Source organism: Sitophilus oryzae, unplaced genomic scaffold, assembly GCF_002938485.1.
Source record: "Sitophilus oryzae breed Bouriz unplaced genomic scaffold, Soryzae_2.0 scaffold_1081_pilon_pilon, whole genome shotgun sequence".
NCBI lineage: Eukaryota > Metazoa > Arthropoda > Insecta > Coleoptera > Curculionidae > Sitophilus > Sitophilus oryzae.
This window is the reverse complement of record NW_022145706.1, coordinates 2435183-2450628: the sequence shown is the minus strand read 5'-3', so window position 1 is coordinate 2450628 and position 15446 is coordinate 2435183. Positions and strand designations below refer to the sequence as shown.

The 15446-nt window shown below is 31.1% G+C and overlaps 2 protein-coding genes across 2 annotated transcripts in view; one reads left to right on the top strand and one right to left on the bottom strand.

Moving 5' to 3' along the window:
* The window catches only part of LOC115880345 (exportin-5-like), a 14505-nt gene extending 3824 nt beyond the window's left edge, over window positions 1–10681 (top strand). Inside the window, exons 2-14 of the mRNA XM_030897554.1 lie at window positions 641–799; window positions 865–1014; window positions 1071–1190; window positions 1387–1527; window positions 1966–2178; window positions 2396–2586; window positions 2642–2765; window positions 3126–3268; window positions 5537–5666; window positions 5729–5856; window positions 5941–6108; window positions 10300–10431; window positions 10492–10681. Of these exons, the coding sequence (XP_030753414.1) occupies window positions 641–799; window positions 865–1014; window positions 1071–1190; window positions 1387–1527; window positions 1966–2178; window positions 2396–2586; window positions 2642–2765; window positions 3126–3268; window positions 5537–5666; window positions 5729–5856; window positions 5941–6108; window positions 10300–10431; window positions 10492–10623 (1931 nt within the window). The 3' untranslated portion in view covers window positions 10624–10681. The remainder of the gene's footprint in view (window positions 1–640; window positions 800–864; window positions 1015–1070; window positions 1191–1386; window positions 1528–1965; window positions 2179–2395; window positions 2587–2641; window positions 2766–3125; window positions 3269–5536; window positions 5667–5728; window positions 5857–5940; window positions 6109–10299; window positions 10432–10491) is intronic.
* Window positions 10682–12858: 2177 nt separating this feature from the next.
* Window positions 12859–14687, bottom strand: LOC115880655 (transcription initiation factor TFIID subunit 7-like). The gene is given in 7 exon segments (XM_030897937.1): window positions 12859–13054; window positions 13057–13107; window positions 13162–13303; window positions 13380–13622; window positions 13679–13842; window positions 14027–14303; window positions 14373–14687. Coding segments are annotated over 7 exon segments (1119 nt in total). The 5' UTR covers window positions 14448–14687; the 3' UTR covers window positions 12859–12887.
* Between the last annotated feature and the right edge of the window lie 759 nt (window positions 14688–15446).

Below are 15446 nucleotides of genomic sequence, written 5' to 3'. Positions count from 1 at the left end.
ATGCACCAAGTCAAAGGTGACACATAATTTTGTTAGTGACCTTTTTTAAAATAATAATTTAACCAATTTTTAAAAATTTCTTTTAAATATTTTGTATTTGACAGCTCCCAGATGTTGGCTGTCAACTTTGACTTGGTGCATTTTAAGTTGTTTTCAAAGCAGAAGTGATTGCCACATAAAGATTTTTTAAAACTCTAATATAAAAAAAACGTCCATATGGATCCAACTTTATGGGGGACACTGTATATAATGTTTATTATATTTAATTTAAATTTAGTTATATTTTCACTGGAATGCAAAATAATGTGTTTATCGAAAACTGGTTGTATCTCTTTTTACTTAATGTGTTTTAGTCCAAACTAAAACGAAAATATTATAGATATTAGTGTATAAATAATAACAAAAAAAATGTTGACAAAATGGCGAATGCAGCAAAATATTTTCAAGTAATATTTTAAAAAATGTTGACAAAATGGTGAATGCGCCAAAAAATTTCGCAATTTTAAAAATTAACTCTTCACCTAATTTTATACCCACGAGCCGCCACTGGATGCTCGTATGAGCGAAACACGTGTTATGGTTTAGATTAATAAAATTTGTGTTCTTACTCTTTCCTACTTTTCGTTCCTACTTTTTCTAGTAAATTCAGTTGCTGTATCGGGCGCAGCCCTCTTACCACAAGTACTGGAGAAAATATTCTCTACATTAGTCTATGTACCGGACGGACAATCCAAAGAGGGTCGATCCAGAGCCTTAAAAAACGTTAGACGTCATGCAGCCTCCCTGATGGTTAAAATTGGTAACTTCCAAATCTGTCTAAAACGTCTAACTGTATTTTTATCACATTTTTTTCAATATAATTAGGAAATAAGTATCCATTGCTACTCTTGCCAGTTTTTGACCAGATCAGAGCCACTGTCGAGAATTTGTCCAGGCCAGAGGGATCAGCTAATTTGAGTACTTTGGAGAAAGTTACTTTGTTGGAAGCGCTTTTGTTAATATCAAATCATTTTGGTGGGTGATTTTTGCAGTTTCATTTGTGGGGTTATTTTTAATTTTGTGCTTTTTAGGTGACTATGAAAGGCAAAGTACTTTCGCTGGCGAGATTTTACACGAAGCAAACGCACAGTTTTTAGCAATAGTTAACTCAGGTGCTCTGAAGGGAGCTGCCGAATTTATTTCTTTTATAGGTAAGTTTCAATATTAGGTAGTTAAACTCACATTGAGACTCAGCAAATGATCAAAATCATAACGCAGTTTTGATGTATTTGTTTTAACACCAAAACATACGTATTTTGGTGTATTGTTTTGATTAGTGTTTTATTTTGTTATTATTAATAGACAAAGTTCTTATAATTTATTACCTTTTGAAATACATTTTTTTAGGTCTGAATAAACCTGCTGTTCCAGCAAACACGGACAATATCTGCGGTCAAAATAGAAGCAATTTGTTTTTTTGTGTAAATTTGGTTCTTGGTGCTATAAAACGATGTTCTTGGCCTGACGATCCAGAACGGGCTACTAGAGGTGAGAATTTAGTGAGCATTGTGATTTAGACTTTGGATTACATAAATAACAAGACAGACAACCAGTGGCGTGCATATAATGCAGCCAAAAAGGCGTTGCCTACACTTTATACCTTTTTTTTCATTACATTATAACTCATTACTAAGCCAACTCTCAATAAGCATTTTTTTATTTTAATTTTATTCTGGAGCTTACATAAATAAAGATAGCATAAGGAAGAAATGCGTAATTTAATTACGTCGGCATCGATCGCTGTCCTGCGCAGTGATGCCAAATCTGAAAATGTTTCCACCAATTTAGGGTAAAATATATTGATTACTTAATTACTTATGTTACCTTTATTTTATTATTTTGACAATGGTTGCATCCCTTGCTTTGATTTGCACTGCACGCCACTGTATACAACATTCATATTCTATTTTTATATTGATTTTCTAGGTGGTTTCGTGGTATCTTTGACGGAATCCGGTAACCCGGTATGCCGGAATCCCGCAGCGCCTCACGTAGTTCCTCTTTTACCCCATATACTCTCCTTAATTAAAATATTCAATGAGCTGTTCACTCCAGAGGCTCAGAACCTGATCCATGACAGTTACAAAGGATGCCTTGCCATGCCTGAAACAGAAAAATCGAATTTATTAGGATTAATAGGTGAGTTATTTTAATAATACCTTACTATAGTTTGTTCAACTATTATTTAACCAAATATTCCAATTCAAATGAAAAAAAAAATATATAAAATTTTATTGGTTAGACACAATGATGATGACGTAACGTTAAAAGATCGTTGTGCAGACTATAGAATAAAAATATTTATATAAACTATATATAATACATTAATTATTTCTTTTTTTGCTTTTATTTACAGGACATTCTTCTGACTGTGGTGACAATTTAGTAATCCAAAGCCCTCTAGAAAGGATGCAGCGGTTTCTAACGACCCTACACGAAAGCTGCTATCACATGATTGGTTCGATGGGCCCCTCCTTGGGCAGAGATTTGTACAATATTTCCGATTTAGCTTTAGCGATAACCAATAGCGTTTTGGCATATTTACAAGTAAATATTTGTCTTGTATAGCATTTAAAAAAATCTTTATTTTTATTTGTTGTAGTATGTGCCAGACTATAGACTGAGGCCTATAATAAGAGTATTTATGAAGTCGTTTGTGTTCTCTTGTCCAGCGCCGTACTACGAGGTGGTGTTGCTTCCTGTTTTAGCCCATATTAGTCCGATATGTAAGTACCTTAAATATTTTTGCCACTACTATATGAAAATTCACATTAATAAAAATTAATAAAAGAAACACTAAAGATTCTTTATTATTAGTGGAAATATTATTTTTTATAATTAATTTATCTAGATATTACACTATTTTTCCATAGTCAGCTTTAGATGACTATTAAGCTTACCCTGTTAGTTAGTAGTAGACCCACTGCATCTTTGACTGTCTTTTGTTAAGTGATAGAAAAATTGTTGTCTGTCAAAATCTTTTCTTACTCGTTTGACAGACTTTATTGTGATTATATGGTACTTTCTTGATAATTCTAGGTAATTTCTTGGTGATTCTCGATAATGATCTGTTTCTTTTTCATTAGTATTAAATAGGTTACATGGAAATTGGCAACGGGTCATCGAATTTCGCAATAGAGAAGTGCAAGAAGACAACGCCGACACTCAGGAGGTTTTAGAAGACTTTTTGACGCGAGCTTTGACAAGAGAATACTTGGATGTTCTTAAGGTAGGAAGAAAAAATCTTATAAATTGAAAATTTTGTCTGTAGTCAATCTAGCGTAAAATATACAGGGTGTTTCAAAACAAATGCGAAAAACTTGAGGGGGTGATTCCTTCTTCAAAATAAAGGGTAGTTTGCTTTATAAACGTTGGGTCAAAAGTCAACCATTAGGGAGATATCGCGGTACAAAGATGGCGGAAAAATAATGTTTTTATTTTTTATCTTGAAAACGAAAAGAGATAGACTAATGAAATTTTATGGAAGCATTACTGTTATGAAAACACACTTTCAGGTAATTTTTTTACTTTTTTAAATTTTCAAGATACAGAGTGTCCCAAATAAGTAAAAAATATCAAAGTTGTATTTTTTTAAATGGAACACCCTGTATATTATTACATTTTTAGTTTCTACGATTAAAATAAAGGTAAATTTGATTAAGGTTTATTATACTTAAACCTTACCGTTTTTGAAATATTTTCAATTTTGTGAAATTGAAGTAAAAATTTTAAAGCTTCATTTCTCCAAGGGTATCAATGTTTTTAATACTAAATATTTAATGCAGTTTATTTATTGATCAGTTATTGTGTTGCAATAATAAAAATAATACTACCTTATACAGAGTGTCTAAAAATTTATTTTAAATAATTTTTAGCTTCAAACGGCAATAACTTGTTTAATTTAAATGGAACACCCTGTATATTTTACGAGAATCAAATGCACAATTTAATTGTCTATCAAATTATATTATACCATTTTTTACCTATCTCTTTAAGTTTCCGTAGAAAATGCATTTTTTTGTAATTTAGAACTTATTTATCAATATACCCATGGACTATTGACATTTTAGATTATTTTTAAAGATGTACCAAATTTTTAAAGAGTACAGATACTAATATTGTCGATATAATTCGTTTATTTTATTAAAAAATAAAAAAAAAACTGTTTAAATATTTGTTAAAGAGGACCAATTAATATGATTCCAGTATTCAAACTACATTAACTGACTGTTTGCGTTGATTAATAATAATTGCTCCAAATACTAAAAATCTGAATTTTGTATGGGCATTAGACAGTGTGATAAAAAGTAACACCTTAAAAATGATATTTCATTTTTCAATAAATGCTTATTTATAACAACAAAGACTTTAATTTGATAACTTATTATTATATTGATTTCTGACTCAAAAATCCACATTTATTTATAATAATTTATTAACGAACACAATTAAGTATGTCATTAATTAGTATATGGGCGGAAATAATTCTGTTATATTTAATTAATGGTATACTCTTTTATAAAGATTTAAATTGTTTTCTTTTTGCATACAAATGGGCTAGTAATATTATCGTTTTGCTAAAAACGATAATATTACTAGTCTGTACATTTTGTACATTTGTTGCTTTAAAAACAATCTAAAATGTCAATATTCCATGGATATATTGATAAGTGAGGTCTAAATTATAAGAAAATGCATTTTCTACGAAAACTTGAAGGGATAGGTAAAAAATGGTATAACAAATTTGATAGACAATTTAATTGTGCATCTGATTCTCCTAAAATATACAGGGCATTCCATTTAAATTAAAGCAGTGATTGCCGTTTGAAGCTAATAATTATTTAAAATAAATTTTTAGACACTCTGTATAAGGTAGTATTATTTTTATTATTGCAACACAATAACTGATCGGTAAATAAACTTCAGTAAATATTTAGTATTAAAAACTTTGATACCCTTGGAGAAATGAAGCCTTAAAATTTTTACTGCAATTTCACAAAATTGAAAATATTTCAAAAACGGTAAGGTTTAAGTATAATAAACCTTAATCAAATTTACCTTTATTTTAATCGTAGAAACTAAAAATGTAATAATATACAGTGTGTTCCATTTAAAAAAATACAACTTTGATATTTTTTATTTATTTGGGACACTCTGTATCTTGTAAAAATATTTTTAAATTGTAGCTCTAATAGTCCTTCAACGAACCCCAAACTTACAATTTGTAAAAATCTCATCGTTTAGCTACAATAGTCCGTGTCGTATGTGGTGAACAACCCTGTATATTTATTTCAATTTTATGCATTAAAGTATACACCACGGAAATAAAGTGACCAAGGCTAGTATCATTTTGCATATAAAATAACAGCGATCTTAATTTCATAGCCGTCGCTGACGCCGTTTTTCTAAGCAACCCTGACGTCGACAGTAATAATATACAGTGGTGTAAAGAAATAAAACATTGAAAAAATATATTTTATACTATACCAACTTCCAGGTTGCTCTTGTTGGAGGCAGTCTAACCCCAGAAAGTAACTCGGAAACGATGGAAACCGAGGAACTAAGTAATTCCCCCACTCCACCGCCTACTAGATCTAATTTGACGTCGGAAGTTATTTCCGATTTAGGTATTTTTTCCGGTAAAATAATTTAGGTTTATCTTTAACGTTTTTTTTTAAATTATTTCAAGGTTTAATTCTCTTGAGATGTGACAAAACTTGTCAGTCTATAGTCCTGGCAGTTTTAGGCGGTCTCAGTTGGATTGACAGCAACGCTTCGTTGAAGGCGACGTTATTGACAGGTCCAATTGTTCGACAAGTAAGCGATAAAAAAATATTTATTATTTTTTTCCAAAATTTTGATTCTTTTGTGTACTTTTCTTAATACATTTATGTTTTGCAGCTTACCATAGATGCGTCATTGAATGGTGAAATGGCAACGCATATTATGGCTGCCGTTTTGAATGCGCTGATTCTTCATGGACAGCACGAGGCTAATCAGGGTTCTTTACTGACTCTCGGTGCACAGATCTATGAATTGTTAAGGCCATCTTTCATTGAAGTTCTTCGCGTAAGTAGTACACACCTTCATATTCTATTAGCTCTTGTGGCACGGAATATATAAATTGTATGATATTATTTATAAATTATATACAGGGTGGCGCACCTCATTCGTCTCGGTTGATTATACGAAAACGGAAAGATGTAGAAACAAAAAATTTTATGTGTATATGTGGGAAGGCAATGTGCATAATTTAAAATTATTTTGAAATGTACAGGATGTGTCAGAACTAAGATTTAATTTACCTACAATAAGGTTAATAAGTAAGTATTGTTGCGGACCCGTTCCGTGTGAACTCAGCCTTAGGCCTGGCCACTCGCCTATGACTCATACGCCCAGCGATGCCGACGTTCTAAGAACGAATAAGAATTGACTAGACAAATCTGGATTGTCTGTTTCTCTCCTATATAAGCGGACGCCGGGGCATAAAAGGGATGGAGAGATAAATAACCGATCGACGCGTACAGTTACAATCGACGCGCTAATTCAAAATAAATTTCTGTTAGATAAATAATTAAATAAATTGTAAATAAGTTATTAATAGTTCTTTAAGTCTTTTAATCGTTATTGTTTTTGTTAATTAGTGTTAAATAAATTGTGACTTTCTGTCCACACGGAACCGACGAAAAACGTAACAGTATTTATTATTTTATCAAGAAAAATGAAGCAGTATCTGCTGGCGGAAGGAATGGATATGTTACTAGTGATTTTATTTTGTGAGTTGCCCTGACTTGCTTGTTGGCCTGAAGGGTTTATGCTCAAAGATATCCAAAATATTCAAATCGGAATTTTCTTGACAAGAGTTCCTTTGAAAAACTACTTTTCCTATTTCGCAAAGTTAATAGTGGGGTATATGAAAAACCTATTAGGCATGTCTTTGGAAGCAAAGAAAATGAATTTGCCTTAATTGGTTCTTTTATAGAAAATCCAATATATCTACAAGTCATCGTAATATAATCAAAGAACTACTTCTTTATTGTTCTTAATAAAATAATAAATACTTATTAAACTATTGTAGGTAAATTAAATAAAAGTAAACTGTTATAAATTTAAATAAAGGCCTTAAACTAATGTCGATTTTAAAAATAGCTACTAACTGTCACTAAAAATCGCTTTTTATTCAAAATCTGAGCCAGATATGTTTTTTTAAATGGAAACCATAGTTGGCCATGACTTCATAAAAAGCGCTATTTTTTAAGCTTTTCAGCGATATAAGCTATAATACTCTTTTCTCTCACAAAATTACTGAGTTATAGCCAAGTCTTATCTTTCTTGACTAATTTCACTTAGTTAGTGTGCGAACACAGTGCAAGCAGGTTTGCCGCTTTCTGGTAGCCAGCGCCAATCTGGGTACCTATTCTTGACATCGTTCGCAACTTTGCGTATACGCATCACGTGTATTGTTATAAACAGGGTATCCCAGAAATAAGTGCAAGTATTTTAAAGGGTGGTAGATCTAGATAAAAGAAACATATTTTCTCTTTATCGTTTTTCAAATAAGTCCAAAATAACGGAGTTATTTTACTTTGAAAATTTCCAAAAAAAATGATTTTTTGCTAAAATTTTGAGAACCTTCTTCATGTGCCTTCTCCTCATCGGAGGTTGGCGGCCATCAATCGGAATTCCTCCCTGTCTTGAGCCAAACGGATAATTGCACTTGCCTCTCCTATATTAAACCACTGGTGCAAATTCCGCAAGCAGGAAAACCGTTTACGCCCGATGCCTCGTCGTCCTTCAATCTTTCCCTCAACGATCAGCTGTAAGAAACTATATTTGTTATTTCGAAAAATATGACCAAAATATGCTGCTTTCCATCGTTTTATTGTAGTCAATAGTTCTTGGTCCTTACATATTCTTTCCAATACTTCGATATTTGTTTGAGAACCACTGGATCTTTTCTGGATTTTCTTTCTTATAAATTTAATCTACTACCTATGTTGCCATATTATCAAGAAATTATTTTTTGAAATAAAAACTAAAAAAAAATTGCAAAAAAATTTCAAAAATATTTTCAAAAAATTCCGAATTTTCAAAAAAAATATTTAGAAAAAAACCTCATAGGCGTGTTTCTGGGGTTGAACTATACTACCAGTTAAGTTAAAATACTTGCACGTATTTCTGGGACACCCTGTATATGGTTACATAGTAGCGCCGCGCCGCGCCGCCTTGCGCTTATAACCTTGAGAAATTAAAGCGTGTTATCAAATCGGTTAGTTCACAGTAAAAGCAGGTAGGAGCCGTCAACCAGCGTTCGTCGGCGTTCTCGCTTTTACCGGAACGAAAATGTATTTATTTCTGCTTTGGCAGGCGCCGACGGCGCACAGAGGGTGTTAAGAACTAAAAGTTGGCCAAAATTATGTTTTATGATTTTTTTGCTTTTTTGCTAGTAATATTAATTATTAGAGGACAGGGTGCTAATATGGAACCTCATTTTGTTTTTCCTACACAATATTTTTTCCTCTACTCTGAAACCCTCCGATCAAATAAGGCCACGATCAAATAAGGCCATTCTGTGCAAAACCAAGCAATTGGATGAGGATGCTAGAACAAGAAAGTAATTTGTATATTATAGACGATATTTGAGCGAGGATGGGTGTTATAGGGTAAAGACTATTTCCTTTAAGAATCTATTTAAATCAATGTTTTTTTGGCAGTGGCAAATATTCGCAAGATTTTTGTACATATTCCAAAGCTGGAGACTTTAAGCATTGAACGGATACTAATTTCTATGCGGAATATTGCCCAATAGTCTTACACCTTATAAAAATGCCTCTGATTTTTTAAATATAAAACATTATAAAGAAATAGAATAGAAGAAAACGTTATTTAAATAAAAATATGGCATAAAACAGGACTTGACAGCTGGCTCTGTATCCATCATGACAGTTATTATAAACAATTTGCAAAAAGCACTATAAACAATTCCACTATTTTATAGTCTTAGAAATATTCAGAATACACTCCAAGATAATTCATAATAATTGAAATATATTATTTATTTGATAGTCAACTTACGACTTAAAAAAAGCTAATAAACGCGCTTACATTTAGTATTTATAGATTTGTATTCAGTTAAGATAAAAAATGAAAATAAAAATATTTCACTTTTGGCCAGGTTTATAGATCAAATACCCCTATGTGCGGCGTTTGGATATGGTTAGGTTAGGTTAGGTTAGTTAATCAGGTAAATTTCCTCTTAATTAACTACTTCCGAACCCTGCTCGCATCTCCGAAAAAGCCATATAACAATACACGGCATATACGCAAAGTTACGCATCACGTGTATTGTTATATGGCTTTTTCGGAGATGCGAGGTGTGAGCGATATGTGGTCAAGAATAGGTCCCCAGAGACGGCGCTGGTTGCCGGAAAGCAGAAACCTGCCTCCACTATGTTCGTAGCCTTAGCCATGAAAGCCATGTCATAATGAAAGTCATATAGGAACCACTCTACTAATGCGCGAATATCTAAATTTAACTTTTCTAACATGTCTTGAAAACTGTTCTCTAAAAAATGTAAGTAACTTTCACTGGTCAAACGTATCCTGGAAACTGTATGGCCAGGAAAAATTGAACCAATAATCCTACACGCTTTTCTTCATTTGAAAAACTCTTATTTACAATTTTTGTTTTTTTTTAATTTACAAAAATTTCACATTTCTGATAGCAACGACGATTGAACTTGTTTTCATGGCTAACTAAGTGAAATTAATCAAGAAAGATAAGAATTTGCTATAACTCAGTAATTTCGTGAGAGAAACATATTATAGCTTATATCGCTGAAAAGCTTAAAAAATGGCGCTTTTTATGAAGTCATGGCCAACTATAGTTTCCATTTAAAAATACATATGTTTATGTCATATGTCAAAAACGACAGGCTTTAGAAAAAATCGGAGAACACAATCTCATTAAGGATGTAATTATCTACAACTTTTATCTGAAAACTTTTTGTCTAAAATAGATTATAATGGAATTATGGACCATTTTTAAATTAGCCTAAATTTGGTTTTTTCAAAATATCTAGTAAGCCATGTACTTTTTCAACTGCAATTCTTTCCCCATTTAACCGACTCTGTGTCTCCAGTAGTTTCCGAGATACCCATAGAGAACATCGTGGGAAACTCACTCTGTATAATTTATATATGATATTTTTAATGATAAAATGCTAACACCGAGTATTATTTAATTAACAAATATTTTAGGTTATGCAACAGATACCAGGCGTTAACCCTGTAGATCTTCAAAAATTAGACGAAAGAATTTCGGGAAGTACCAGTAAAGGAAATAGAATAGAAAAAGTCAAAAAAGATTTGTTCAAGAAAATTACAGGAAATGTAAGATTCATAGCCCATAGTTTTTTGAATATTTGTTTATTTATTTTCCTTTTTTTTCAGCTTATCGGTAAAAGTGTAGGGCAGCTGTTCAAAAAAGAAGTCAAAATAAACAATTTACCCCAGATTATCATAAATAAAAAAGAACAAAAGGATATCGTTCCAGACTTAAGGACTCTGTATAATAGCAGTTAGTGATAATTATGTATTTTATATGGAAATTGACATATTAAACTCGTCTATTTATCACAAATGGTTCTATAAATTATTCTTTGATACGAAAAGCGAGTATCAAGCGAAAGGAATTATTTATTTTTCTTTTTTTATGTTGCTTGAAACAAGAAATATGAAAGTTGATATCTATTTTTTAAAGGAATCGAATAACTGAGATAATATATTATTTAATGAATGTTTTTTTTTTATATTTTGAAGACAAGAACCTACCTAAGAATGGTAATGAGTGATTTTTTTTGACCTTGTAAGTGTTCAATAATTGTGACGTACTGATTTTTATTAATTGGAAATTCGGGATAGTTCAATGAAATTATTTTTATAATCAAATGGTGGATCTTTTAAGTATCAATTTTTAACATTTTTATCTAAATTTTTAATAAATAACCTATAAGGACGATTTTAGAGGCTACCATGACGCTGTTTTTTTTCGACCCTATGGTACTTTTGTGTCATAATATTTTTAAAATATTTTATTAAATTTCTTTATCATAATTTTAATAAAAATATATATATTGTATGAAAAAAAACGACGAAGTTGGCTTAGAAATGTCAATCCATGCCATTCCTCATGTAAATATAAAATGAGTAATTTTCATTTGCAAGCCAACTCATATGCCATTTTTTTTCTGTTTTATGGTAGTTGATAAGTTGGCTTGAAATCAATATGACTAAATTTTAAATAAAATCAGCGATTGTCATTTCAAAGGCTATTGGATGCAGTTTTTTTGGCATTTTATATCCTATGTTCCTTTTGTGTCATAACATTTTAAAATTATTTTATTATAACGATTTTAATAAAAATAGATACCTACCGTATGATTGAAAAAAAAACGGCTTCAAGTTGACTTGAAATTACAATCGATGACATTCACCATACAATTTTACCAAAAAAATGACAGCGCCCTTCATTTCCAAGTTAACTCTGACGCCGTTTTTTTTTTCGTTTGTATATTTTTTTAATCAATTGTGTTATCTACATGTAGTAGATATGTGAATATACCGTATGATCGAAAAAAAAACGGCACCAAATTGACCTTAAAATGGTGATACAGGATTTTACGTGTAAAATTGCCGCGATCTTCATTTCGAAGGTAACTATGACAGCGTTTTTTTATTTGTACGGTATGTTTCTTTATGTTAAAATGTGGGAAATTAAATAGTTTTAAACGACTTTGAAATAGCGATCTAGGATATTCGCCATATATTTTTACAAATAAAATGAGAGATCTTCATGTCGCGGCCAACTATGACACCGGTTTTTTTTATTTTTAATTATAAGAAATTAAATTGTTTTAAACAAATTGTGTTATCTACTTGAAGATAGGTAAATACAACGCATGATCAAAAAACGGCGTCAATGACGATCGATGACATTCCCCATATAACTTTACATACAAAAGATAGCCCTCTTCATTTCAAAGCTATCTCTGACGCCGTTTTTTTTGATCGTATAGTATACTTTGCATTCAATTTGAACTATCCTGGACACAAAATACGAGTGTATAAAATAAATTAAATAATATTCAATCAACCTATTATATTATGAAATAAAAAATACTTTTAGGAAAATCGTTTTTTCCTATTAGATTTGATTCCTCTCTTAGCTCAATTTTTTCTCAATAATTTATTAAAGTATGTCACTAGAATTCTTAAGAAAAATGATGTATTTTGTATAAAATTGTATCCTAGCGTGTAAAAAAATTATTAATTATCGTGATTATTTATTTTAAGATTGTACTGTTTAAGTTTAGGTAATATACTGGGGATATTTGCATCATTTTCTTAAGAAGATTCAAACATATATGCATTTTTTGTAAATACTTTATTGTTAATATAATTTTCATTATATTTTTTTGGTTGCCTATATTAATTTAATAATAATAAATAAAACAATGTGATTTGACTCATTTCTTTTATTTTCCTTCATTTAGTACAATATAAAGTTGACAACATAAAAATAAAAAGGTGTATAACAAAGGTAAAATTAAAATAAATGTTTCTTTTAAGTAAAATAGTGGGTAATAAATTAATTTCTTGGTAGAATCAAGGCAGGGATGGGTATTTACACGTTTATATTTTTACATTACGTTTTTACTTATCCACCCTGATTCCAGCACCATTAATTATTATAACTAAAGCTATGGTCTCTAAATGTACTAGTTATTATTAAAAAAATATAACTAAATTTATTTTTTTCTTACTAATGTATTTTTTTTTCTTAAATTTTAAAATGAAGTAGACTCAAATTGCTTTAATATTTCTTGCATTTCGTATATGTCGTGTTCCTTTTCAATTTGATCCTGCATCAGCCTTTCAACGTTCTCTTGGAACCGTTGCCTCAAAGCTATGTTCTCGATATTCTCAATCTTAATTTCTTGCTGAATTCTTTTGACTTGATATCATTTAGTTCTAAGTTTAGTGCTTCTAGTTTTGTCTCCACAGTTGCTAGAATAAGAAAATTGTATTATTTTGTTTACTATTTCAAGATTTATTAATTACCTTTGGTAAGATTGGGCTCAGAATAACTTATATTTGATGATGATTGACCATAGTAGTCAACGTCCTGAAGCATAGTCGGTGTAGCCTCGAACATGTCACTAGTAAACTCTGTAATGAGTTGCTTCTGATCTATTGATGTGTTCTAGAAAAATAAAAAATACAGGAAAATCAATAAAAGCTAGCGTGAAATATATAAGTTTGTGACAGTATTAACATACCAGGACGGAATTTGAGTCTGTTAAATGACTATCGTCACCAGAATTTTGGCTATTATCATCAATAACATCCAGAACATTAAGATGAGCTTCCTCATCATCCGAATCGCTCACATCACCACCAAAAATGTCGTGTTCTGCAACTTTTGGCTGCTCTGGATCAACTATTTCTTTCTTTATAACAACTGTACCCTTATTGACTTTATTTTCATCATCCTCGTTGATTACTTCCCATTTTACACTAACCTAAAATCATTTATAGCAACTCTCTCTTAAAATAATTTAACAGTTAACAATCTTACAGCATCATTGTCCACTCTGAGCAACCTTTTTACTTCTTTTTCAATTTCCGGAGCTTCAACATACTTTTTCTTTAAAGTTTTCCTAAATCTTCTCCGTCTAACATTTTTAGCTGGTGGGGTTACACCATGAGGCCAGAGATACTTTTTATCAACCTTGTATGGATCTAAAATTATCTGTATTTAATATTAACTAGCTTTTTCCCGCGTATAAACAAGCTGGAAATATATAGCTTTCCATTAAAAAAAAGTATTATCAAAATTGGTGAAGTTGTAGCTGCGTGAAGGGGATGTGACAAAAAAAAACATTTGAGCTTTTATATATGTATTCTTATTTTGCTACTTGCCTACCTTTCTTCTTTTTCTGTGGACTCTCATCATCAGATTTTTGATCATCCTCCTCTTTGCACAGTAACATCTGGCATATATCGGCAGTTTTATAAAAGCTCTTAGAATCGATAGTTTTCAATGATTCGATAATGGTTGGTAAATCAACAATTTTACCAGGTAGAAGCCAGTGATCCAGTCTCACCTCAGCATGCCTCATGTTTTCTTCGATTTTGATGTTGAATCGGTCTTTTAAATTCTCGCAGTTACGTAGGGCTTCTTTTAAAACTTTAGCTGGTTCCTAGACACAGAATGTGTGTTGGGTAGTAAAAATACAACTTAATATATCTATTATTGTTTTTTTACTTACAATTGGCAATCTTAGAACAAATTGCGACTCTAATTCAGCAGCTCCTTCATCGACTTCTTTCATTTTGCTGAACATTTTATTAAAATTCTTCTATGAAAATAATTGCAATTCTAGGCTATTTCACCATGATAATTAAATATAATTTAATATAGGTACATATTTTGTTAAATATGTTGTAAAAAGTTACGTATAATTATCTCTCATAATATAAAGAAAATATATTAGCAGAAACCAGAGAATAGGTAGAAACAAAAATTACTTTGTTTACTTTTAAAAGACTTTTTTTATTTACTTTTAAAATGTCAAATGTCACGCAAAACGTGAAATTTGGACCTAATCACGTAACAGTAATCTTTCTACAAAAATGAATAAGAATAATAAATCTACTGTGTCCTAGATGGCAGATTAAGCGTTATTTCAAGTGTATTTTGCAATATTTCCGATAGATGGCGCTCAATCTTAATGTATTGCTGGTTATCTAACCTTTTCCTGTTTTAAATTCAAAAAATAATTTTAAATTCTTTTTCCTTACAGAATTAAAAGAATTTATTAAATATAACCAATTTGGAAGCATAGATATATAAATTACTCTAAAATTTATAAGTATTTAGTTAAAATAAATGCTAAATCTGTAAATCCTAGCGTGCTGAAAATATTTTCGTTGATTTTTACCAAGCGCGAATGCCTCTCGATCGCATGTATTCACTGTTATGATTCTGATTTATGAAATAATCGATATTTTTGATTTTGGTTTTCCGTTGACACGCGACAGTTTAATGCCCCGTTTCTTCTTTAAATTATTCAACCCTCTGTTTGTAAGCGCGTATACGATGGCGAGCACAATCGAGGAAAAACTATGGGTTTTGCAGGAAAAACTGAAGGTAACTTTGGGCGCGCAAAACACGACGTCGTAAACGATAAACAAACGGAAAAAGCGACTAAACGCACACTCGACGAATAATCAAGCCGGTGAAACACTGATGAAGATGCCCGACGCTTCGAAAATTCAGAGGCGTCGCGCCATCCGGGCTGAGCCTCGCGGGCGAGACCTATCGAATTCAGTCGAAAAAGGAC